Source organism: Eschscholzia californica, unplaced genomic scaffold, assembly GCF_041429995.1.
Source record: "Eschscholzia californica isolate CP2 unplaced genomic scaffold, dmEscCali1.0.p SCAF_5, whole genome shotgun sequence".
Lineage (NCBI taxonomy): Eukaryota > Viridiplantae > Streptophyta > Magnoliopsida > Ranunculales > Papaveraceae > Eschscholzia > Eschscholzia californica.
The window spans coordinates 2,876,486-2,893,914 of NW_028238472.1; the positions used below are offsets into that span (position 1 = coordinate 2,876,486).

The 17,429-nt window shown below is 34.4% G+C and overlaps 1 protein-coding gene, 1 long non-coding RNA gene and 2 other non-coding genes across 4 annotated transcripts; all 4 read left to right on the forward strand.

The window, feature by feature from the left end:
• Positions 1-9,656: 9,656 nt before the first annotated feature.
• LOC147536239 (uncharacterized) lies at positions 9,657-12,299 on the forward strand. The gene is made up of 3 exons (XR_015225846.1): positions 9,657-9,909; positions 10,001-10,078; positions 12,019-12,299. It is a non-coding gene; the product is annotated as an uncharacterized LOC147536239 (long non-coding RNA).
• A 2,256-nt stretch (positions 12,300-14,555) lies between these two features.
• On the forward strand, positions 14,556-14,629 carry TRNAI-UAU (transfer RNA isoleucine (anticodon UAU)). Its single transcript has one exon. It is a non-coding gene; the product is annotated as a tRNA-Ile (tRNA).
• A 638-nt stretch (positions 14,630-15,267) lies between these two features.
• On the forward strand, positions 15,268-17,384 carry LOC147536241 (uncharacterized). Its single transcript, XM_086644682.1, has one exon. It carries the CDS (start codon positions 16,079-16,081, stop codon positions 17,120-17,122), a length of 1,044 nt encoding a protein of 347 aa, XP_086500808.1. The 5' UTR covers positions 15,268-16,078; the 3' UTR covers positions 17,123-17,384.
• Positions 15,535-15,605, forward strand: TRNAG-GCC (transfer RNA glycine (anticodon GCC)). Its single transcript has one exon. It is a non-coding gene; the product is annotated as a tRNA-Gly (tRNA).
• Positions 17,385-17,429: the final 45 nt, after the last annotated feature.

Genomic DNA, 17,429 nt, shown 5'->3' on the forward strand with positions numbered 1-17,429 from the left:
TCGTAGTCAAACTCCCTTCAGTCTTCTACTTGAGGGTCAATCTTTATCGGCTCGGCCTTGTACTGTTGTACTCGTGCATACCTAGTGTCATATCATAATCCATATATATTTGACAATATGCTACTCCATCTATTGTATTAAAACAGCTCAGTCGGTTATTCAGGGGATAGTCTATTTTATCTTAGAGATTTAATTTTGATTAGATCTAACGGCACATACAAAATACATTTTGGTAAATAGAATAAAAAGAAAAGGGTATTAGTGTAAACATTTAGTTTTTTTTGAATATTCGGTTACATCTGCCTCAAATAACTGTACCTCACACTTCTTCTCTCTCTACTTTTGTCTCTCACGATTGCACCTACGTTTTTTTAGTAGTAATTTTTGGCTTTTGGTATAGGAAGAACACTATTTAGTAAAAGCAGTGCGTTAGAAAGATCAATTTATGTATTTGCTCTTCCTTTACCAAATTAGTTTAAGGAGGGCGTTATAAGGATCATTTAATAAATAGTGCCAAAATAGAAGGACTTAGATAAAAATTAATAATAAATCTAATATTTTATTCACTTGTAGTTTCTCTCACATAAACAACCAAAATCCTAACATCGTCACTACTGTCAACAGATTCATTAACATCATCAAACATAATAAGCCTAAAATGGACGGGTCAGGATGAGTAAAATGGACCACGAACTCCTCTCCACAGATTCATTAACATCGATTGTTCACGTTCATAATTCATGAATCGTGTTGAACCAATGGGAGTTCGAACTCCTCTGAAACGGTTCATGAACGTAGCTTGTTGTTCATGAGCACTTAACCACTCTCTAGTTCTCATTACCTGGCGAGTAGAACTCATTTTGCTAATCCTCTCTCAAAGATTGTAGTTGTGATTGTGATTCCAATGGAGTTCACAATGTACGAGGAAATGAGAATTGGTTTAGTTATATACCTGTTATATTTGTTTTTTTGTACATAAATCATTTTGTTTCTAACTGAGAATTCCATAGAATCAAAGTAGAGGCTTTGAATATGTACTTGTTAAAAGTAGAGATAAATTAAAACACCATATTCTATATTAAAATGAAAATCTCAAAGTTAGCTTTTGTGATAAAACATTAAGAAAGATTCGAATTTTCTTTTGTGTTTTCTTATTTGTCCATTAAAGCTCTCTAAAAATGGTGTTAATTAACTTTAGAAAAGATTGAAATATCCCAATTTAATACTTTTTCCTCATTTGATGTGACCCATTTAATTGGTCTCAAATAAAGTTTTTGAATGGTAAGCTTCATGTTAATGACTTCTTTTTCTTAGAAATTGACTACGATCAACGATAGTCATTACATTTGACATTGATACATCAAAGATATGATAAACTCGATAATCGTCCATTCAAACCCTTAGAAGACCGGACTTATAGCTCAACTAAACTATAGCCTAAAGCCCAACAACATTATTTATACCCTAATAATCTCAATTCAAATAACGAAGAGTACAATTATGAAAAGAATTTTTGAGTATATGATCCAAAAAACAGCCCCTAATAACACTTTTAATCCTCTCTAATCCCATAAAGAATTTAAAAACTAAATTATTAATACAAATAGACATCTAGTCCATTTGGATACATCTAGAGAGAAAACACAAATCCCTAGAATACTTGATAAATCTTAGGGTTAATTCCGTTTTGGCCCCCGATTTGTGACCAACTGGCCGTTTTGGCCCCGAATTGTGTCCGGCAGTTCGTTTTGGCCCCAATTTCCTGTTTAGCCCCAACATATTTTTGTAAGCTTCTCCATTCTACCCTTATGGCAATTTTGTAAATTAAATGTATTTTCTTTCTCTTTGTCCATCTCACTAAGTAATTGCCACGTCAAATTCGTCCACATAAGGTCGCCGGAAAATGTCGCCGGCGACATCATTTCCGGCGACCACCATTTTTTTATTTTTTTTTAACTTCTTCTTCTTCTCTCTCCTTCCTGTTCTTTCTCTCTCCTTCTTCTTCTCTCTCTCCTTCTCTCTCTCCTTCTTCTTCTCTCTCTTTTTCCCCCTCTTCTCTCTATAATATATAGGTTTCCGGCGAAGGGAAACCCTTCGCCGGAAACCGTTTGGATCTGGGGAAAACCCCAGATCCAGACACCTCTTCGTCTGGAAGGAGGTATTCTAAATTTTTCTTCTTGTCATTGTGTGGGTTGGTGATTTTGCTGTTTATTGTTGTTCTTACTCAAGAATCAAAGACTATTTCCAAACCATCAATTTCACAGGTTAGTTTTTCTCTTGAATTTCATTTAATTAATCTTTAAATCTAGAGATTTTTTAATTTGATAGTGAACAAAATATGAGTTTTCTTTTGCAAATTTAGATGGGTAGATCCAGAATCTATCAATAGATAGATAGATAGATAGGGAGAAAGAGAGGATCTTGGATTTGTTTTGATTTTCTTATTGGATCACAAAGCCATAGCTGTATTGATTAATTGCTTTAGGTGTTGATTTCTAAAAAGGCTTTTATTAGGTAATTTGATGCCAAAAGAATGTTATTATCTGTCTAGGATGAAGAGATAAAATGCTTTAAACCCTAGATAGATCAAATGAACTAGTATTGAAGAGACTAATCAAAATTAGAATGACGGGTTTATGCGGTGAAGTTGGCTTTATTTCATTGTTTGTTTTCATATAGCTGATTTAGGATATTAGTTCACTTGAAGTTATGTTCTTCATAGAGAAGAAGAAGGAGAGAGAGAAGGAGAGAGAGAAGAAGAAGGAGAGAGAAAGAACAGGAAGGAGAGAAAAGAAGAAGGAAGGAGAAGAAGTTAAAAAAAAAAAAAAAAAATGGTGGTCGCCGGAAATGATGTCGCCGGCGACCTTATGTGGACGAATATGACGTGGCAATTGCTTAATGAGGTGGACAAAGAGAAAGAAAATACATTTAATTTACAAAATTGCCATAAGGGTAGAATGGAGAAGCTTACAAAAATATGTTGGGGCCAAACAGGAAATTGGGGCCAAAACGAACTGCCGGACACAATTCGGGGCCAAAACGGCCAGTTGGTCACAAATCGGGGGCCAAAACGGAATTAACCCTAAATCTTAATACCTAAACTAACCTTCCTTAAATATAAAAGGGTTTTTTGGGCTTACCCCCTCCTCACTAATTGGTAATTGAGGTTACCCCCCTCAATAATGGGTAATTGAGCTTACCCCCTTGGACTTACTATTAGTGATAAAAATATAAAGACTATGTTTGGCGTACGTGAATTAATTGCCACTATCAAGAACAACTATTCTTCAATATGATTCATATTAGGGATTCTACCTCATTTTATTGTTTGATTTGGTCAGGAATATGATTAGTAAAGATTGATTTTGTTTATATATTATTAACTTTCTGATTTTATCACCACATACCAAACATATCCTTAGTAGTTTTGACAAAAAAACTAAATTCAAGGGAGTAAGCTCAATTACCAATTACTGAAGGGGGTAAACTCAATTACCAATTAATTGTGAGGGGGTAAACTCAAAAAACCCAATATAAAAACACATTTATCTTCTAATTAACCAAATATCTTTTCCATTTTTATCTCCCAATTTCTCTCTCCAATCACGTTTCTAAACAAAGAAACCGTGATCTTCATTATAAATCTGTAACCGAAACTGAAATAATGGTTTTCTTTCTCTCCCTACATCTTAATCTTCTGGAAATCCTCCATTAGATCAGAATCATTGTTTCATATTCATTAGAGCTGCTGAAATCATCTTCTTCATCGTTTCATATTCATTAGAGCTGCTGAAATCATCTTCTTCATCAAAAAATCAAGCTGCTGAAATCATCTTCTTCATCGTTAATCAGGTAAAACACATTATTGAAATCAAATTTCGTCTGTTTTCATAAGTTTTTATATTCTGTTTTAGTTTATTATAACAGATTCTCTCTCTCTAAAGTTGATCATATATGATTTTGAGTAAAAGTTTTAAAGATTTGTTTACTAATTCATTATTTTTCGAATGTTTGATGTTTATTTTCTTTTCTAAATCCTTCAAATCGAGTATGAAATTATTGCAATCAATCATCATATCATAAATCTTTAAATTGTTGTTTAAGCTTAATGATATTCACATTTGTTCTTCAGATCTCATTTTCAATCCGTACAGATTTATGAAACCGGCGTTTTTCCGTACGGTTTCTCATAACAGAATCTACATTACATGTGTTTCTGGTAAATTCCCATAATTTATAGTAAATTACTCAAACATCTCCCTACGATGTTTTTATAATAGAAAACATAATATATGTATTTCGTAACAAATTATCCATACTTTATCAATAATATTAAAAACATTATATTAATGTTCATAAATTATGGGTAATTTATTGAAAATCACGCGTACTTTAAACCCAAAACAGTACTCATTTCATTAGTAGAACAACTTCGCTTCACTACTAAATCTCATGTACTTTGAAACAAATTATAGGTAATTTACAGTAAATTTGCATACTTTCTAGTACATTACGCAAACATCTTCCGTACCATGTTTTTATAAGAAAGTGTAAAATACTCGTAATTTGTTATACATTATATATATAATTTATAATAAATTATAGAACATCGTATAAGTGCACATAAATTATGTATTATTTATTTACCATTACGCGTACTTTTCACCCAAAACAGTAGCCTTGTTAAGCTTACCAAACGACTCAAATCCTTCAAATATTGTTAAAATTTGACAAACATTATACATAATTTACGGAACTGTACATGTAATTTATAATACAATATATGATTTTTTGTTTAACGTATGTGAATTTATGTGTGTAGATTTGATATAACAGATGGGATTTCAAACAGAATCATCAAATCAAAGTAAGTCAACGAAAATAAAATCGGATGGCTGGGATAAAATATTTACTGAAGTTGGTCAGTTGTTTCCTGGTGGTGCAAAAGCATTTGGATTAGCTCTTCGACATATAGTGTAACTGTTGTGTGTCCTGCTCAAGACTACAACTGGAGAGTACATGGATGGGCACCATTTTTGAACCAGAGAATATTTTTTTTTATTTTTTGTAACAGAATGTAAACGATGTGTAATGTAAAAGAAATTATGTGTAATTTATTGAACATGACCCACATACGTTGTTAAATTACGTTGTATACATGACAAATGATTGTTTCCTTGTCCTAAATAACACATAATTTACGTATTTGTTTCATAATTTGTATTCGATGTGTAATTATATACGAGTAAAAACTAAAACAAATGCTGCTGTAATGTTCACAAAAATTTATACTATTTCTAAACCGGAAAGTTAAGTGAGAGAAAGTGATATATACGTTTTGTATATTAATTCCCAAATCACGCTTAATTGATTCAAGAAAATATTCTATTTCCAAATCTGAAAGTTAAGTGAGAGAAAATTGATTTGAATCGAAAAAAATTTACATAGTAAGAGAGAGAAAATTGATTTGGTTTCCAAATCTATAAAGAGAGAGAAAACTGATTTGGTTAAGATTTTTGTTTTGAATCGATTTGGAAATAGATTTACTTTCCAAAACGGTTAGAAGAGAGAGAAAAATCAATTTCGGATTTATACGTTAGCTGATTTAAATCTCCCAAATCACGCCCACGTTAGATGTAGTTTCCAAATTCACCCTGGAAAATTAAAAATCCCGCGATTTTTGTAGGAGGGACATGGACGGTAGTTATTTCATAAAGAATGGGTTATTATGTCCATAATGTAAAAGGACTAAATATCCATATTTTGGGAAGATTGGATCATAAACCTTTTTTGAACATTATTTTGGTCTATATACCCACGGACCCTTATGAAAATTGATCAAGAGTACAATTATGAAATTTTTTTATTTACATTAATATCCATGAATGTGGTTCCAAAATTTGATAGGCCATTTGTTGTAGTGGGGCAACGAAATATTGGTACTAATAGTTTTTTTTTGTTGAACTAACATTGCATTAATGAATACAAACGTTAGTACAGTAAGTATCAACTAAAATACAAGGAATATTCTTTCACATTTTGCTTTTATTGCGCTTCCTTTCCCATCTAGCTAATTTGTCTGCGTTCGAGTTTAATTCTCTTCTCGTGTGTTGGAATTGTACCGCTTCGAAGTCTTTTCTGCTTTCTCGGATTTTCCTGATGTGAATCTAGGATTGCCAGTGAATAATATGGTGTTTGTTACAAAGATGTTTGATTAGATTGAAATTGTCACTTTCTATGATTATTGATTTGTGATTCTTTGCTTTCGCCCATTCCAAAAAAGGATAGCCATGGCTTCACATTCTTCGCTGTTTCTAGCTCTTGTAGATTTGACTTGCGCTTGTACGAATTTTGCATCAACATCATGAGCTATCATACTAATTCCCACATTGGATGTTATATTTAAAAATGAAGCATCAACATTGATCTTAATAAATTCATCAGCCGGAGGTTGCCATTTATCTAGAGATTTTTGTTTGTTTCTCGCAGATTTTTTGTTAATTTTCGGAAAGTTTTCTATCATTTTGATGATTTTAGGAAGATCATTGATTTCATGTTGAAAGCAGTGATCGCAACGCATTTTCCATAAAATCCAAAGGATAGCAGTATAGTGTATATTCTCTTTGGTATAACAAAGATCAGAATTCTCTTCCCAAGAGAAGATCCATTCCTCAATGGAAGAGATGTCTCAGTGATGATATTATAGTAGAACCAAATGTTTTTCGCTATTGCACAGTGTAAGAGAGCATGCTCAATAGATTCGTTGGCTGTACAGTTAGGGCAATACGTATTGTTGTCAATATATTTGCCTATTCTTTCTCTGACCGGGAGAGCTTTATTGCAAATTTTCCAGATGAATATTTTGATTCGAGGAACAGCAGGGAGAAACCATATAAACTTCCAGTTCCGAGAGTTAAGATTCTGGGTAATGTTATTGGTGCTTAAGTGCTGGTACATAAATGCAACCGTAAATTTTCCCGATTTTGTAAGCTTCCATTTGAGGTGGTCTTTGCCTTCGGTATTCACTGGGATGACTTTGATGAGGTTTTGAGTATTAGTATCAAAGTTGGCATTGAGAATATCATTATCCCAATTGTTGTTCGTGATCAGCTGTGCAACTTTGGTCAGATTAGAGTTATTGTTGTTTACCAAAGTTCTATCCATCTCAGGGATCCAATTATCTTCCCATATATTAATATCATTTCCTTATTGCACTTCCCATAGGGAGAGATCTTCAATAAAGTTGTAGTGCTTCCTTATATTTTTCCAAATCCAAGAGTGATGAGCTTTAGTTGGACCAGGGGTGTCGGAGTTAGGAAAGTACTTATCTTTGATGAGTTTAGCCCATATAGCTTCTGGATTAGTCTTGAGTCTCCAGGCCATTTTAGTGAGTAAAACAGTGTTGTCAAGTTCTGGAAGATGGATACCTAGACCCTCCATGGTCTTCGGTAAACAAATATAAGACCATGCTTTGGTGCATATACCCTTTGACTTATCCCACCAGAAGTTTCGTTGAGCGGACTTGATACTTTTGCTAATTCCTTTGGGAATTGCAAAGCATTGCATCTGATATCGGGGTATGGCTGCAGCTATGGTCGAGATGACCACAGTGCGACTAGCTTGGGATAAATAACAATGATTCCATTTATTCAGCTTACTATTGATTTGATCTAGAATGTCCTTAAAAACCTTAGTCTTCTGAGCTCCTATGAAAAGCTGAGAGCCGAAGTATTTTTCTGAAGTGGAAGCATATTCACTTTTAGGGCTTTCATAATAGTTAACTCATAATAGTTAACTCTCATAATAGTTAACTCTTAATTGACAAATGGATTGATATAGAAGTCAGTGTTTCTTGACCTTTCATCTTATATCTTGTAAATGAAAATATTGAAATAAGGACCATCTAGGCCTATTCAAACTTGTACCAAAAAAAATCTAGGTTAATTCATTTTTTTTGTTAAGGAAAATCTAGGTTAATTCAATATTCACTTGTTAAAAATAAAAATATTTATAATATTATTTTGTTTCTTCCTAAATATGTGATGGAAATTGAATTTTTGCATTCTTTTTTTTGGATTTTCGAGTGAAAGGTCCAATTTTCGGGGGGTAAAACCAAAATAAATCCAACTTTACTAAAAAATGAGTTTCCAGTCCAAATGTCAGGACAACTCATTGTTTCCTGATTTTTTTTTATCCCCCTTTGCCCTTGGACAGGACATGCTGACGTTTCCTGACAAAAAAAAATTGAATGGTAAATAAAATAATTTCCCGTACACAAAAAAAAATTCAAAAATTCAATTTTTTTTGAAAATTCAAATTCCCGCCCAGCAAACCATCTCTTCCTGGTAAATAAAATAATTTTCCGTACACAAGAATATTCAAATTTTCAATTTTTTTTGAAAATTTGAAATTTTCAAACGAAATTTCAAATTCCCGGTACAAAAGTGTCTAGTACAAAAGAAAATTTCCGGTAAATAAAATAATTTCCCGGTCACAAGAAAATTACCGGTACAAAAGTGTCTAGTACAAAAGAGAATTTCCAGTAAATAAAATAATTTCCCGGTGCGTCAGACAATTTTTTCAAAAAAAATTTCGTTTCCCGGGAATTTTTCAGTGGCAATTCCGTAAATTTCTGAACAGTATAGATTTTGATGGACGGGTTGTCAGATTCTTTTTCAGAAAAAAGAAATCGTTTCCCGAGAAAATTTCGATGACAATTTTGTAATTTTCGATGGCATGAACCGTAAATACTTTGTTTTCTAAGGGTCATTTCGTCATTTTTTTCCCAACCTGAGTCTTTGGACCTGCCTTCCATTTTCTGGCTACCTAGGATGGGAAACCTATTTCTTCCCTCATTTTTGATGGTTAACCCAATCTCCCTTTTTTTTATTGAAATAAATTCTTTTGCATTTTGCTATAAAGAAATTGCAAAGTTGATTTTGAAATAACTTTCACTTACCGTTACGTGGTTTTAATTTGGACGTTTTTGTTTCTGAGGGTTTTTGAGTTTACTCCCTCAATACTAATTGGTAATTGAGTTTATCCCATTAGACTTACTATTTCTGTTAAGAACACTAAAATAATGTTTGACGTGTGAAAAAAGTATATGATACCAAGAATAATGATCTGGTAATGTGATTTTGTAATTGTAATTCATTATTTTGGTGTAAGGTGTAGTAAAAATATTATTACTAAAGACTTATTTTGTGCGTATATTATTTAAATTTATGATTCTAGTATTTTCTAGGTGCGTAATTTAATTATATACTATCACTAAACTAACCTAATCTACATGTGACAAGGTTGTAATTGTTCACTAGTTTTGTTCTTTGATGATAACATCTTAAACTGCTTTTCACTTACCCCACAACATCACAATTTATTAATTTGTTTGAGGAGTGCACGCAATAGCAGTTTAACCAACTTTGTAATAACTTTTGCAACACTTTGCAGCAATTTTTTGCAAGCACCTTGCAACTGTTTTGCAACAGCGTGCAACAACTTTCTAAAAAGTATTGGGCTTTTAATCAAACAATATAATTTGTTTTTGCAACAGCTTTTCAAAAAGTACTAGGTTTTCAACCAAACAAAATTCAAATATTCGAGTTTGTGACCAAAAAAATCTATATAATAAAATAGGTGGATGTGTGCTGACTGGGACAAACCCCTGGATAAATCCGGCCGTCCGTCCCACGTCATCACTAGCATCCACCGTTGGATTGAGTTACCCGAGTGCTTGTGGGTATGTATCTTTTCGGAGGCTTGTCACGGAGAGACACATCCCTCCTCACGGACATGCCTCTTCTAAACTCCCTCCATAAAAACCATCACAGTCAGACATACTCCATAGAAAAGGATTGGCTTTGGATTTTGTTTTGCTTAAGTCATTTGGTGGTTGGTGTCGGCAAGGTACGATATTGTTATTTTCTTAGAATTTTATTGTCTGAATTTTCTTAATTTTTATTGTTTGAATTCTCTCCATAAAAACCATCCCGTTCAGAAATTCTCCATTAGAAAGGATCGGCTTCGGATTTTGCTTTCCTTAATTCGTTTGGTGGTTGTGGTTGATGCCGGCAAGGTCAGTTTTTTTCGCAAAAATTGTTATGTTCTTTGAATTTTATATTGAATGTTCTGTTCTCTGAATTTTTCTGCTCTTCTTTTGTAAAACTTGCACATCTTCTGTTTGATGAAATGCCTGAAAGAGTTTTTGTTGTGTAAAAACTGATTGCTTGCTTTATGTTCAATATAGAAATCTTTATCATCCTTTCATGCTCTTTATCATCTTCTTTTGTTTATGTTTAATAGTGTCGTAAAAGAAATATTGGGTTAGTTTTTAATTTATTATAAATTTCTTTTTGTTTCTTTCAAATTTGTTTCATGACAATAGTTATCTGCAAACACAAAAACCCCATTTTAAAAACAGAGAGAGAGAGAGAGAAGGAGAGAAGAGAGAGAACACAGACCTCCTTGACATTTAAATGATGTAACCTATGAAGTTTTGCAAAGAGAAGCATCATAACCTTCTTTTTTCAAATTCATCACTAGGCTTTTCTTGAGAGTACTATTGTAATTCAATAGAGAAATCTTCATCTTCCTTTCATGCTCTTAATAACTCACTGCTTGCTGTTTTTTTTAATGACAAAACTCAGCTCAAAGTTGTGACTTATTCCTTTACATTAATAGTGTCCTAAAAGAAATATTGGGTTAGTGTTTCATTTTATTCTAAATCGTGTTGTTCTTCTTTGCATTATGTTTATCTTCTCTGAATTTTCTAATTTCCTACTGCCCTCCATAAAACCATTAACTATCCGGTCCAGAATTTTTTTTGGCTTCATTCGTTTGCGAATTTGGTCGGCGTCGACACAGTTAGTACTGTGTTTTTATAAATTTCTTTTTGTTCCTTTCAAATTTGTTTCATGACAATGTGAAATCATGATGTTTGCGGGATTTACAGAGATTAGACACCTCATATATGTTAAGTTTAACTTTAGATCCTCTACACAAAATTGATCGCGTACTATGAAGAAGAATTGAATTTAATGTTATCAAAATGAACTCTTCTCATAGTACTTACTTCTAGAAAGGGGATTTTGTTGTGTTTTAAATTCAAAATTTTCTAATTTAGAATGATGTGAATAGTAACTTTAGTGAACTCTATAGTTCACTTTTGGGTTCTTGGGGAGGTGGGTCTTCTGACTTTATTGTGCAAATGGAGCTAAAGTTGTGCATCAAGTGGGGATCAACAATTTTTCCCTGCAAAATATTAGTACATTTTTCAGACTTAAGATTGGATAATATATACACACACACCAATTGAGCCACAACGCTGCGTTTAAGATGTTTGAGACAATTAACAGGAAGCCGGATATAGATGCTTGTGACCCTAATGGTCGTATGTTGTCTGATATTCGTGGAGATATCGAATTGAAGGATGTTGATTTCAGTTATCCTGCTAGAACAGTAATCAGTGTCATCACAACCCTACCCACAAACAAGTAAAAAGTACTATTAGAATTGATTACCTTAAGTCATCATTAGAAATCATGAATTGCTCATCTAGGGCTTCACCAAGTACACTCCTATATATAGAGGAGACAATATGGTGTTGTGCTTAATTAGGTTTTGTTGGGACTGCTGGGTCAAGTTATGCAGAAAGTAGAGGTTAAGAAATTCTCACTTAGAATTGGGAACATCTTAACTGTCATGTCAGTTAGGATGGCATTTTTTGGTAGATTTGGGAGGTCTTATAAGGTAAAGCATGTCACAAAATATTGCATCGAATCTTCAGTCTCCTTTAGCTTTAATGCTCAATGTTGATAAACTATGCAGGAAAGAACCATATGACCTGGTTCAAGTTGATAAATTGTTCCAGAAAGCTTTAAAGCAAGAAGTTGATTATTTCTTTGTTCATCTTTTTTTTAATTAATTATCTGATTTCTAATTTTATTTGGACGATAATGTGTTCAGTGTTTATGAAAATAAAGAACCATCTAAATGAACATAAGATTTGAGTTGCAGATTTTGTTTCGGATGAAAATACTCTAGTTAAAAGTTGGGGATTTTGTGAAGAGATTGTATAACAGAAAGTTGCGAAGCCGATCTGCTCTCTGTTGGATATCATTCAGTGCCATCTTAAGGGAGTCTTTTTGGAGACGTTAGCCTTGACGCATATGTCAAAAAGAATATAAAAGACATGTAATTTGAGCTGATTCTGAAAATGTTAAATAGGTATATGGGTTTAGTAAGCGTGAATATTATTGTATCGATGAATTAATTTTGTTATGTTTCGTTATGATTTATTCTACTTCTTTTTAGCGTTGGTAGATGTAGGATTGGTGGCTTTGGTAGATGGTTGTGTAGAATTGGAGGATCCAAATGAGTTCGGAAGAGAGAAATGTTCTTTCCATTTAGGAATCTAACTACCGACTATCTCTTCTTTTAAGGGACATTTAAGTGTTAAATTTGAAATTCTTTTTAAAGATTTGTCTCTTTTTTTCTTTTGCTAGGTTATAAAGGAGTTAGTTTCCTGCATGAGGGTACCAATCCAGCCTTTTTATTTGATATATAAGATTTGACAAATAATTTTATTTTCACGGATTTGAATAATTTAGAAGGGATGTAATATTCTTTCTTACAAACTAAATGCATTAGACTATAAGACTATTGTATTTGCTAACTAAATAATGCACCCAAAGATATTCGCCGTGCCGGAGGCACGGGTTATACCTAGTAATATAAATTTTGAAAGAGGTAATTACAAACTAAAACACGTAATTTAATTCACAAAAGTATCATGAAACCAGATTTTTGGGGCACAAGTAGTCAAAAAAACCCCATTGGAAACAATAGAGTTTGACTTAAATTTCACTCACATTTGGGTATAAATAGCTAATGAAGAACTTCATAGTCTCATAACAAAGCAAGCTTACTAGTTGCATTTCAAGGTCAAACAAATAGAAAAATGAGGTTCTCAAAATGGGGTTCTTTGTCTTTCTTTCTGTCACTAACACTGTCTCTGAGTGTTTCTTTTGCTCATAGAGTTATCATGGATAAAGATCATAAAAATGACATTGGTATGAAAAATGGGGACTCCATGATGGCAGGAGTTGGAGAAAAGCTAATTGGTGGTTGGGGTGGTGGTGTTGGTGGAGGTATCGAAATCGGGCCTATTGGTTTTGGTGGATACGGGTATGGTCCCGGAAGTAACCGTGTTCCGCGTGATGGTTATGAAGGCGGCAATGATTATGGATACGAATCACAAGGTACTGGTTATAGATATGGACCGAGAACGGGTGGGAGTGGGTCAATAAGTGGTTATGATGATGGATATGATACAAGAGCAGGCGGGTCTGGAGCTGGATCTAGCTATGGATCAGGCATAGGAGGAGATATGTCTAGAACTAGTTCCGGAGCAGATGGGCCTAAAAGTGGTGCGGCCTATGGGTTCGATACAGGAGCAGATTGGTCCGGAACCACTAATGACGGGTCTGGAGTAGGCAGTGGTGGAAGCGGAAACGGATATGGGTTTGGGGCTGGAAGTGGTATGCCTGGAGGTAGTGATGGTTCTGGAGTAGGACTGCCATCATATACCGAGTGGTTAAATGCCTTTTGTGTTCTCTTTTGCCCAAAAGCAGTTGTTAACCTACATGGACCAAGTTGGCCAATCAATGAACCCCATAAACTAACCATGAGTACTAAACCTAGTTATGGGCGTGGCACAGGAGCAGACTGGATTAGAAGTGAATCTAGTACAGGTGCAAGTGAATCTGAAAATCCTAACGGTTATGGATACGGAGATGGTTTGCCCGGAAGTAATGGGTTTATTACACCTAGAGAATTCGATTGGTTTCATGATATAGTCTGTCCTGTTACTTGCCCAAAAGCTGCTATTACCAGTAACCTAGGCAGCCGAACTAATGAACCATATGCACAAGCGATGACTATGAAAGCTAGCACATCCGGGTCGGGTCAGACCCATCCATGAACTAACGTTGAACCCGATTACCCGCTCCATATATGAAGAAACGTGACCACTAATAAATACTTCATCCAATGGATCCATGCTACAATTTATGAGTAATACTTTTATATAATAAGCACCATGGAGGGGTTTATCTTCAAAATGATGCATTAATGGATGAATAAAACTTTGTTCTAAACCAATTTGGAACCTTGAATTTGCATATTGTATACTTTTGTTCAATATGAAATTCAATTTATATAATTTATGAATAAGAACAAATGTATGTATATGTCTTAAAAACAATCGTTTAAGTGATGAACATTCAGAAATAATTCGAAAAAACCTTTTAGTAAGTAATAAAATAAAAATAACATTCTGATTGTTCAGTTGGTAGAACACTAAAGCAAGTCTTTTGGAGATTGTTGTTGGAACTTCTCAAGGACCCAACCATCGATTTCTTCTTAAAATTCAGTCAAATCACTTTATCAGTTCTTATACCTACCCACTTGAATTAATCAGGTTCTAGCTAGAACGACAAAACGTCTAAAGAAATAATTACAAAATAAAAGAACAAATTTTTTAACATGAAATGGGTCTTGTAGCTCAGTTGGTTAGAGCGTTGGTCTTATGAGCCGAAGGTCGCGGGTTCGAGCCCCGCCAAGACCATTATGTGTATTTCTCTTAACATGTTATTATCATTTTTGTATTGTATAAACAAAAAATCAACTCAATTACTTTGTTTATAAACAAAATGTATACTCGACCCGCCTCCTGGAGAGAGAAATCCTTTGTCACGTGGAGAGAGAAATCCTTGTTTCTCTTACATGGGGTTCAAGTGAGAGTTCAAAGAGGCGGGTCACGTAAACTTGTTGGTTCATAAAGGGTCGATGCTACGCAAACATATTGAGAGTTGAAATCGTACATTTGTATACAATATACACCACAACTATACATGAGGTCTAGGAAATATGTGAATGATCGAATTGTTTCATTCTTATGTAACTGCAAGGATTCATAGTGTCATTTCTAAAACATAGATCGTAAATCCGAATCAATTCTTTCTTAGAAACGATTTAAAGCCTGGTTTTTCCACCAAATAAACGTACATGTTATAACTATACTAGAATGAGCTTCACTCAAGTATGAACCACTTGACCACACCTCATGGTTTTATATGCGCTTCATATGTGTGTTCAATGAGAAACGTTTGGTTACCTTAGAGTCTTATGCAGAGTAAGGACTCTCTTCCTAAGCACATAATCTAATTATGTGATTTTTTAGCTTTCAATAATTTATCATTTTTTTTAAAATTCACTATAAACTTTATTATTTATCTAACAAAAGTGTACGAGGGGAACCAAAGGTTACATCAGCCCAACGAAAAAAATTAACACATAACACTCATAACCAGTTCTCAGCTGATTCCTTCAAATACAGGGTAGTTTCTACAAAGATAGTGGATAACTAAGAAGACAAGAGCTGCCACACTTAGCCTGAGCTAGTAAACCCAAAACAGACAACCAACTCCAAACTACTAAGGTAGTGTTTCAATGAACTAATTCAATCATCAAGCACCAGTGGTCTAGTGGTAGAATAGTACCCTGCCACGGTACAGACCCGGGTTCGATTCCCGGCTGGTGCATTTCTTTCTTATTTTTATTCCTCACATTTTATAACAAAAGAAAAAAATGCCGATCGAGGTTAAGAGAGAGCATTTTTAAATTCCAATTCAGAAGAAATCATTCTAAATAGAGAAAAGAAGCATGTTTTTAATGAGATGAAATACACTTACCTCAGGGTATTATAAATTTTAGGTGCTCACACATTTGGCGCTTTCAAACAATTAAGCAAATTACAAATGGATGTTTGAAAGAGGTAATTACAAACTAAAACACGTAATTTAATCACAAAAGTATCATGAAACCCGATTTTCGGGGCATAAGTAGTGCAAAAATTGCTTCCCTTATATTATTTTCCAACAAATTACCCATTGAAAACAGTAGAGTTTGATTTAAATTTCATTCACATTTGGGTATAAATAGCTAATGAAGAACTTCATACTCTCATAACAAAGCAAGCTTACTAGTTGAATTTCAAGGTAAAAGAAATAGAAAAATGAGGTTCTCAAAATGGGTTTCTTTGTCTTTCTTTCTCTCACTAACCCTAATGTTAAGTGTGTCTTTTGCTCATAGAGTTATCATGGATAAAGATCATAAAAATGACATGGGTATGAAAAATGGGGACTCCATGATGGCAGGAGTTGGAGAAAAGCTAATTGGTGGTTGGGGTGGTGGTGTTGGTGGAGGTATCGAAATCGGGCCTATAGGTGTTGGTGGTTACGTGCATGGTCCCGGAAGTAACGGTGCTCCAGGCCATGGTTATGGAGGCCGCAATGGTTATGTATATGGATCACAAGGTACTGGTTATAGATATGGACCAAGAACGGGTGGTAGTGGGTCAAGAAGTGGTTATGATGATAGATATGATACAAGAGCAGGCGGGTCTGGAGCTGGATCTAGCTATGGATCAAGCATAGGAGGAGATATGTCTAGACCTAGTTCCGGAGCAGATGGGTCTCAAAGTGGTGCTGCCTATGGGTTCGATACAGGAGCAGACGGGTCGGGTAGCAGTGATGATTATGGAAGCGGGAATGGATATGGGTTTGGGCCTGGAAGTGGTATGCCTGGAGGTAGTGATGGTTCAGGAGTAGAATTGCCATCACCTGGTGATTGGTTAACTATCTTTTGTATTCTCTTTTGCCCAAAAGCAGTTGTTAACCAACATGGCCCAAGTTGGCCCATTAATGAACCCCATAAACTAACAATGACTAGTAAACCTAGCTATGGGCCTGGCACAGGAGCAGACGGGTCTAGAAGTGAATCTGGGTCTTCTGGCTATGGACCTAGTACAGGTGCAAGTGAATCTGAAACTGGGCCTACTACACAAACAAGTGAGTCTGAAAATCGTAATGGTTATGGATTACCCGGAAGTAATGGGTTTACACCTAGATCAGATTTCGATTGGTTAGGTATAGTCTGTACTCTTATTTGCCCAAAAGCTGCTGTTACCAGTAACCTAGGCAGCCGAGCTAATGAACCACATGCACAAGCAATGACTATGAAACCTAGCACATCCGGGTCCGGTCAGACCCACCCATGAACTAACTTTGAACCCGATTACCCGCTCCATTTATGAAGAAAGGTGACCACTAATAAATACTTCACCAATGGATCCATGATACAATTTATGAATAGTACTTTTATATAATAAGCACCATGGTGGGGTTTATCTTCAAAATGATGCAGTAATGGATGAATAAAACTTTGTTCAATTTGAATTTCAATTTATATAATTTATGAATAAGAATAAATGTATCCCCAACAAAAAAAAAATAAAAATAAAAACGTATACGTCTTGAAAACAATTGTTTAAAGTGATGAACATTCAAGAATAATTCAGAAAAAAA

What these genes read in the sequence shown, in the direction of transcription:
- LOC147536241 (XM_086644682.1), top strand. Translation starts at nt 16,079, where the DNA reads ATGAGGTTCTCAAAATGGGTTTCTTTGTCTTTCTTTCTCTCACTAACC.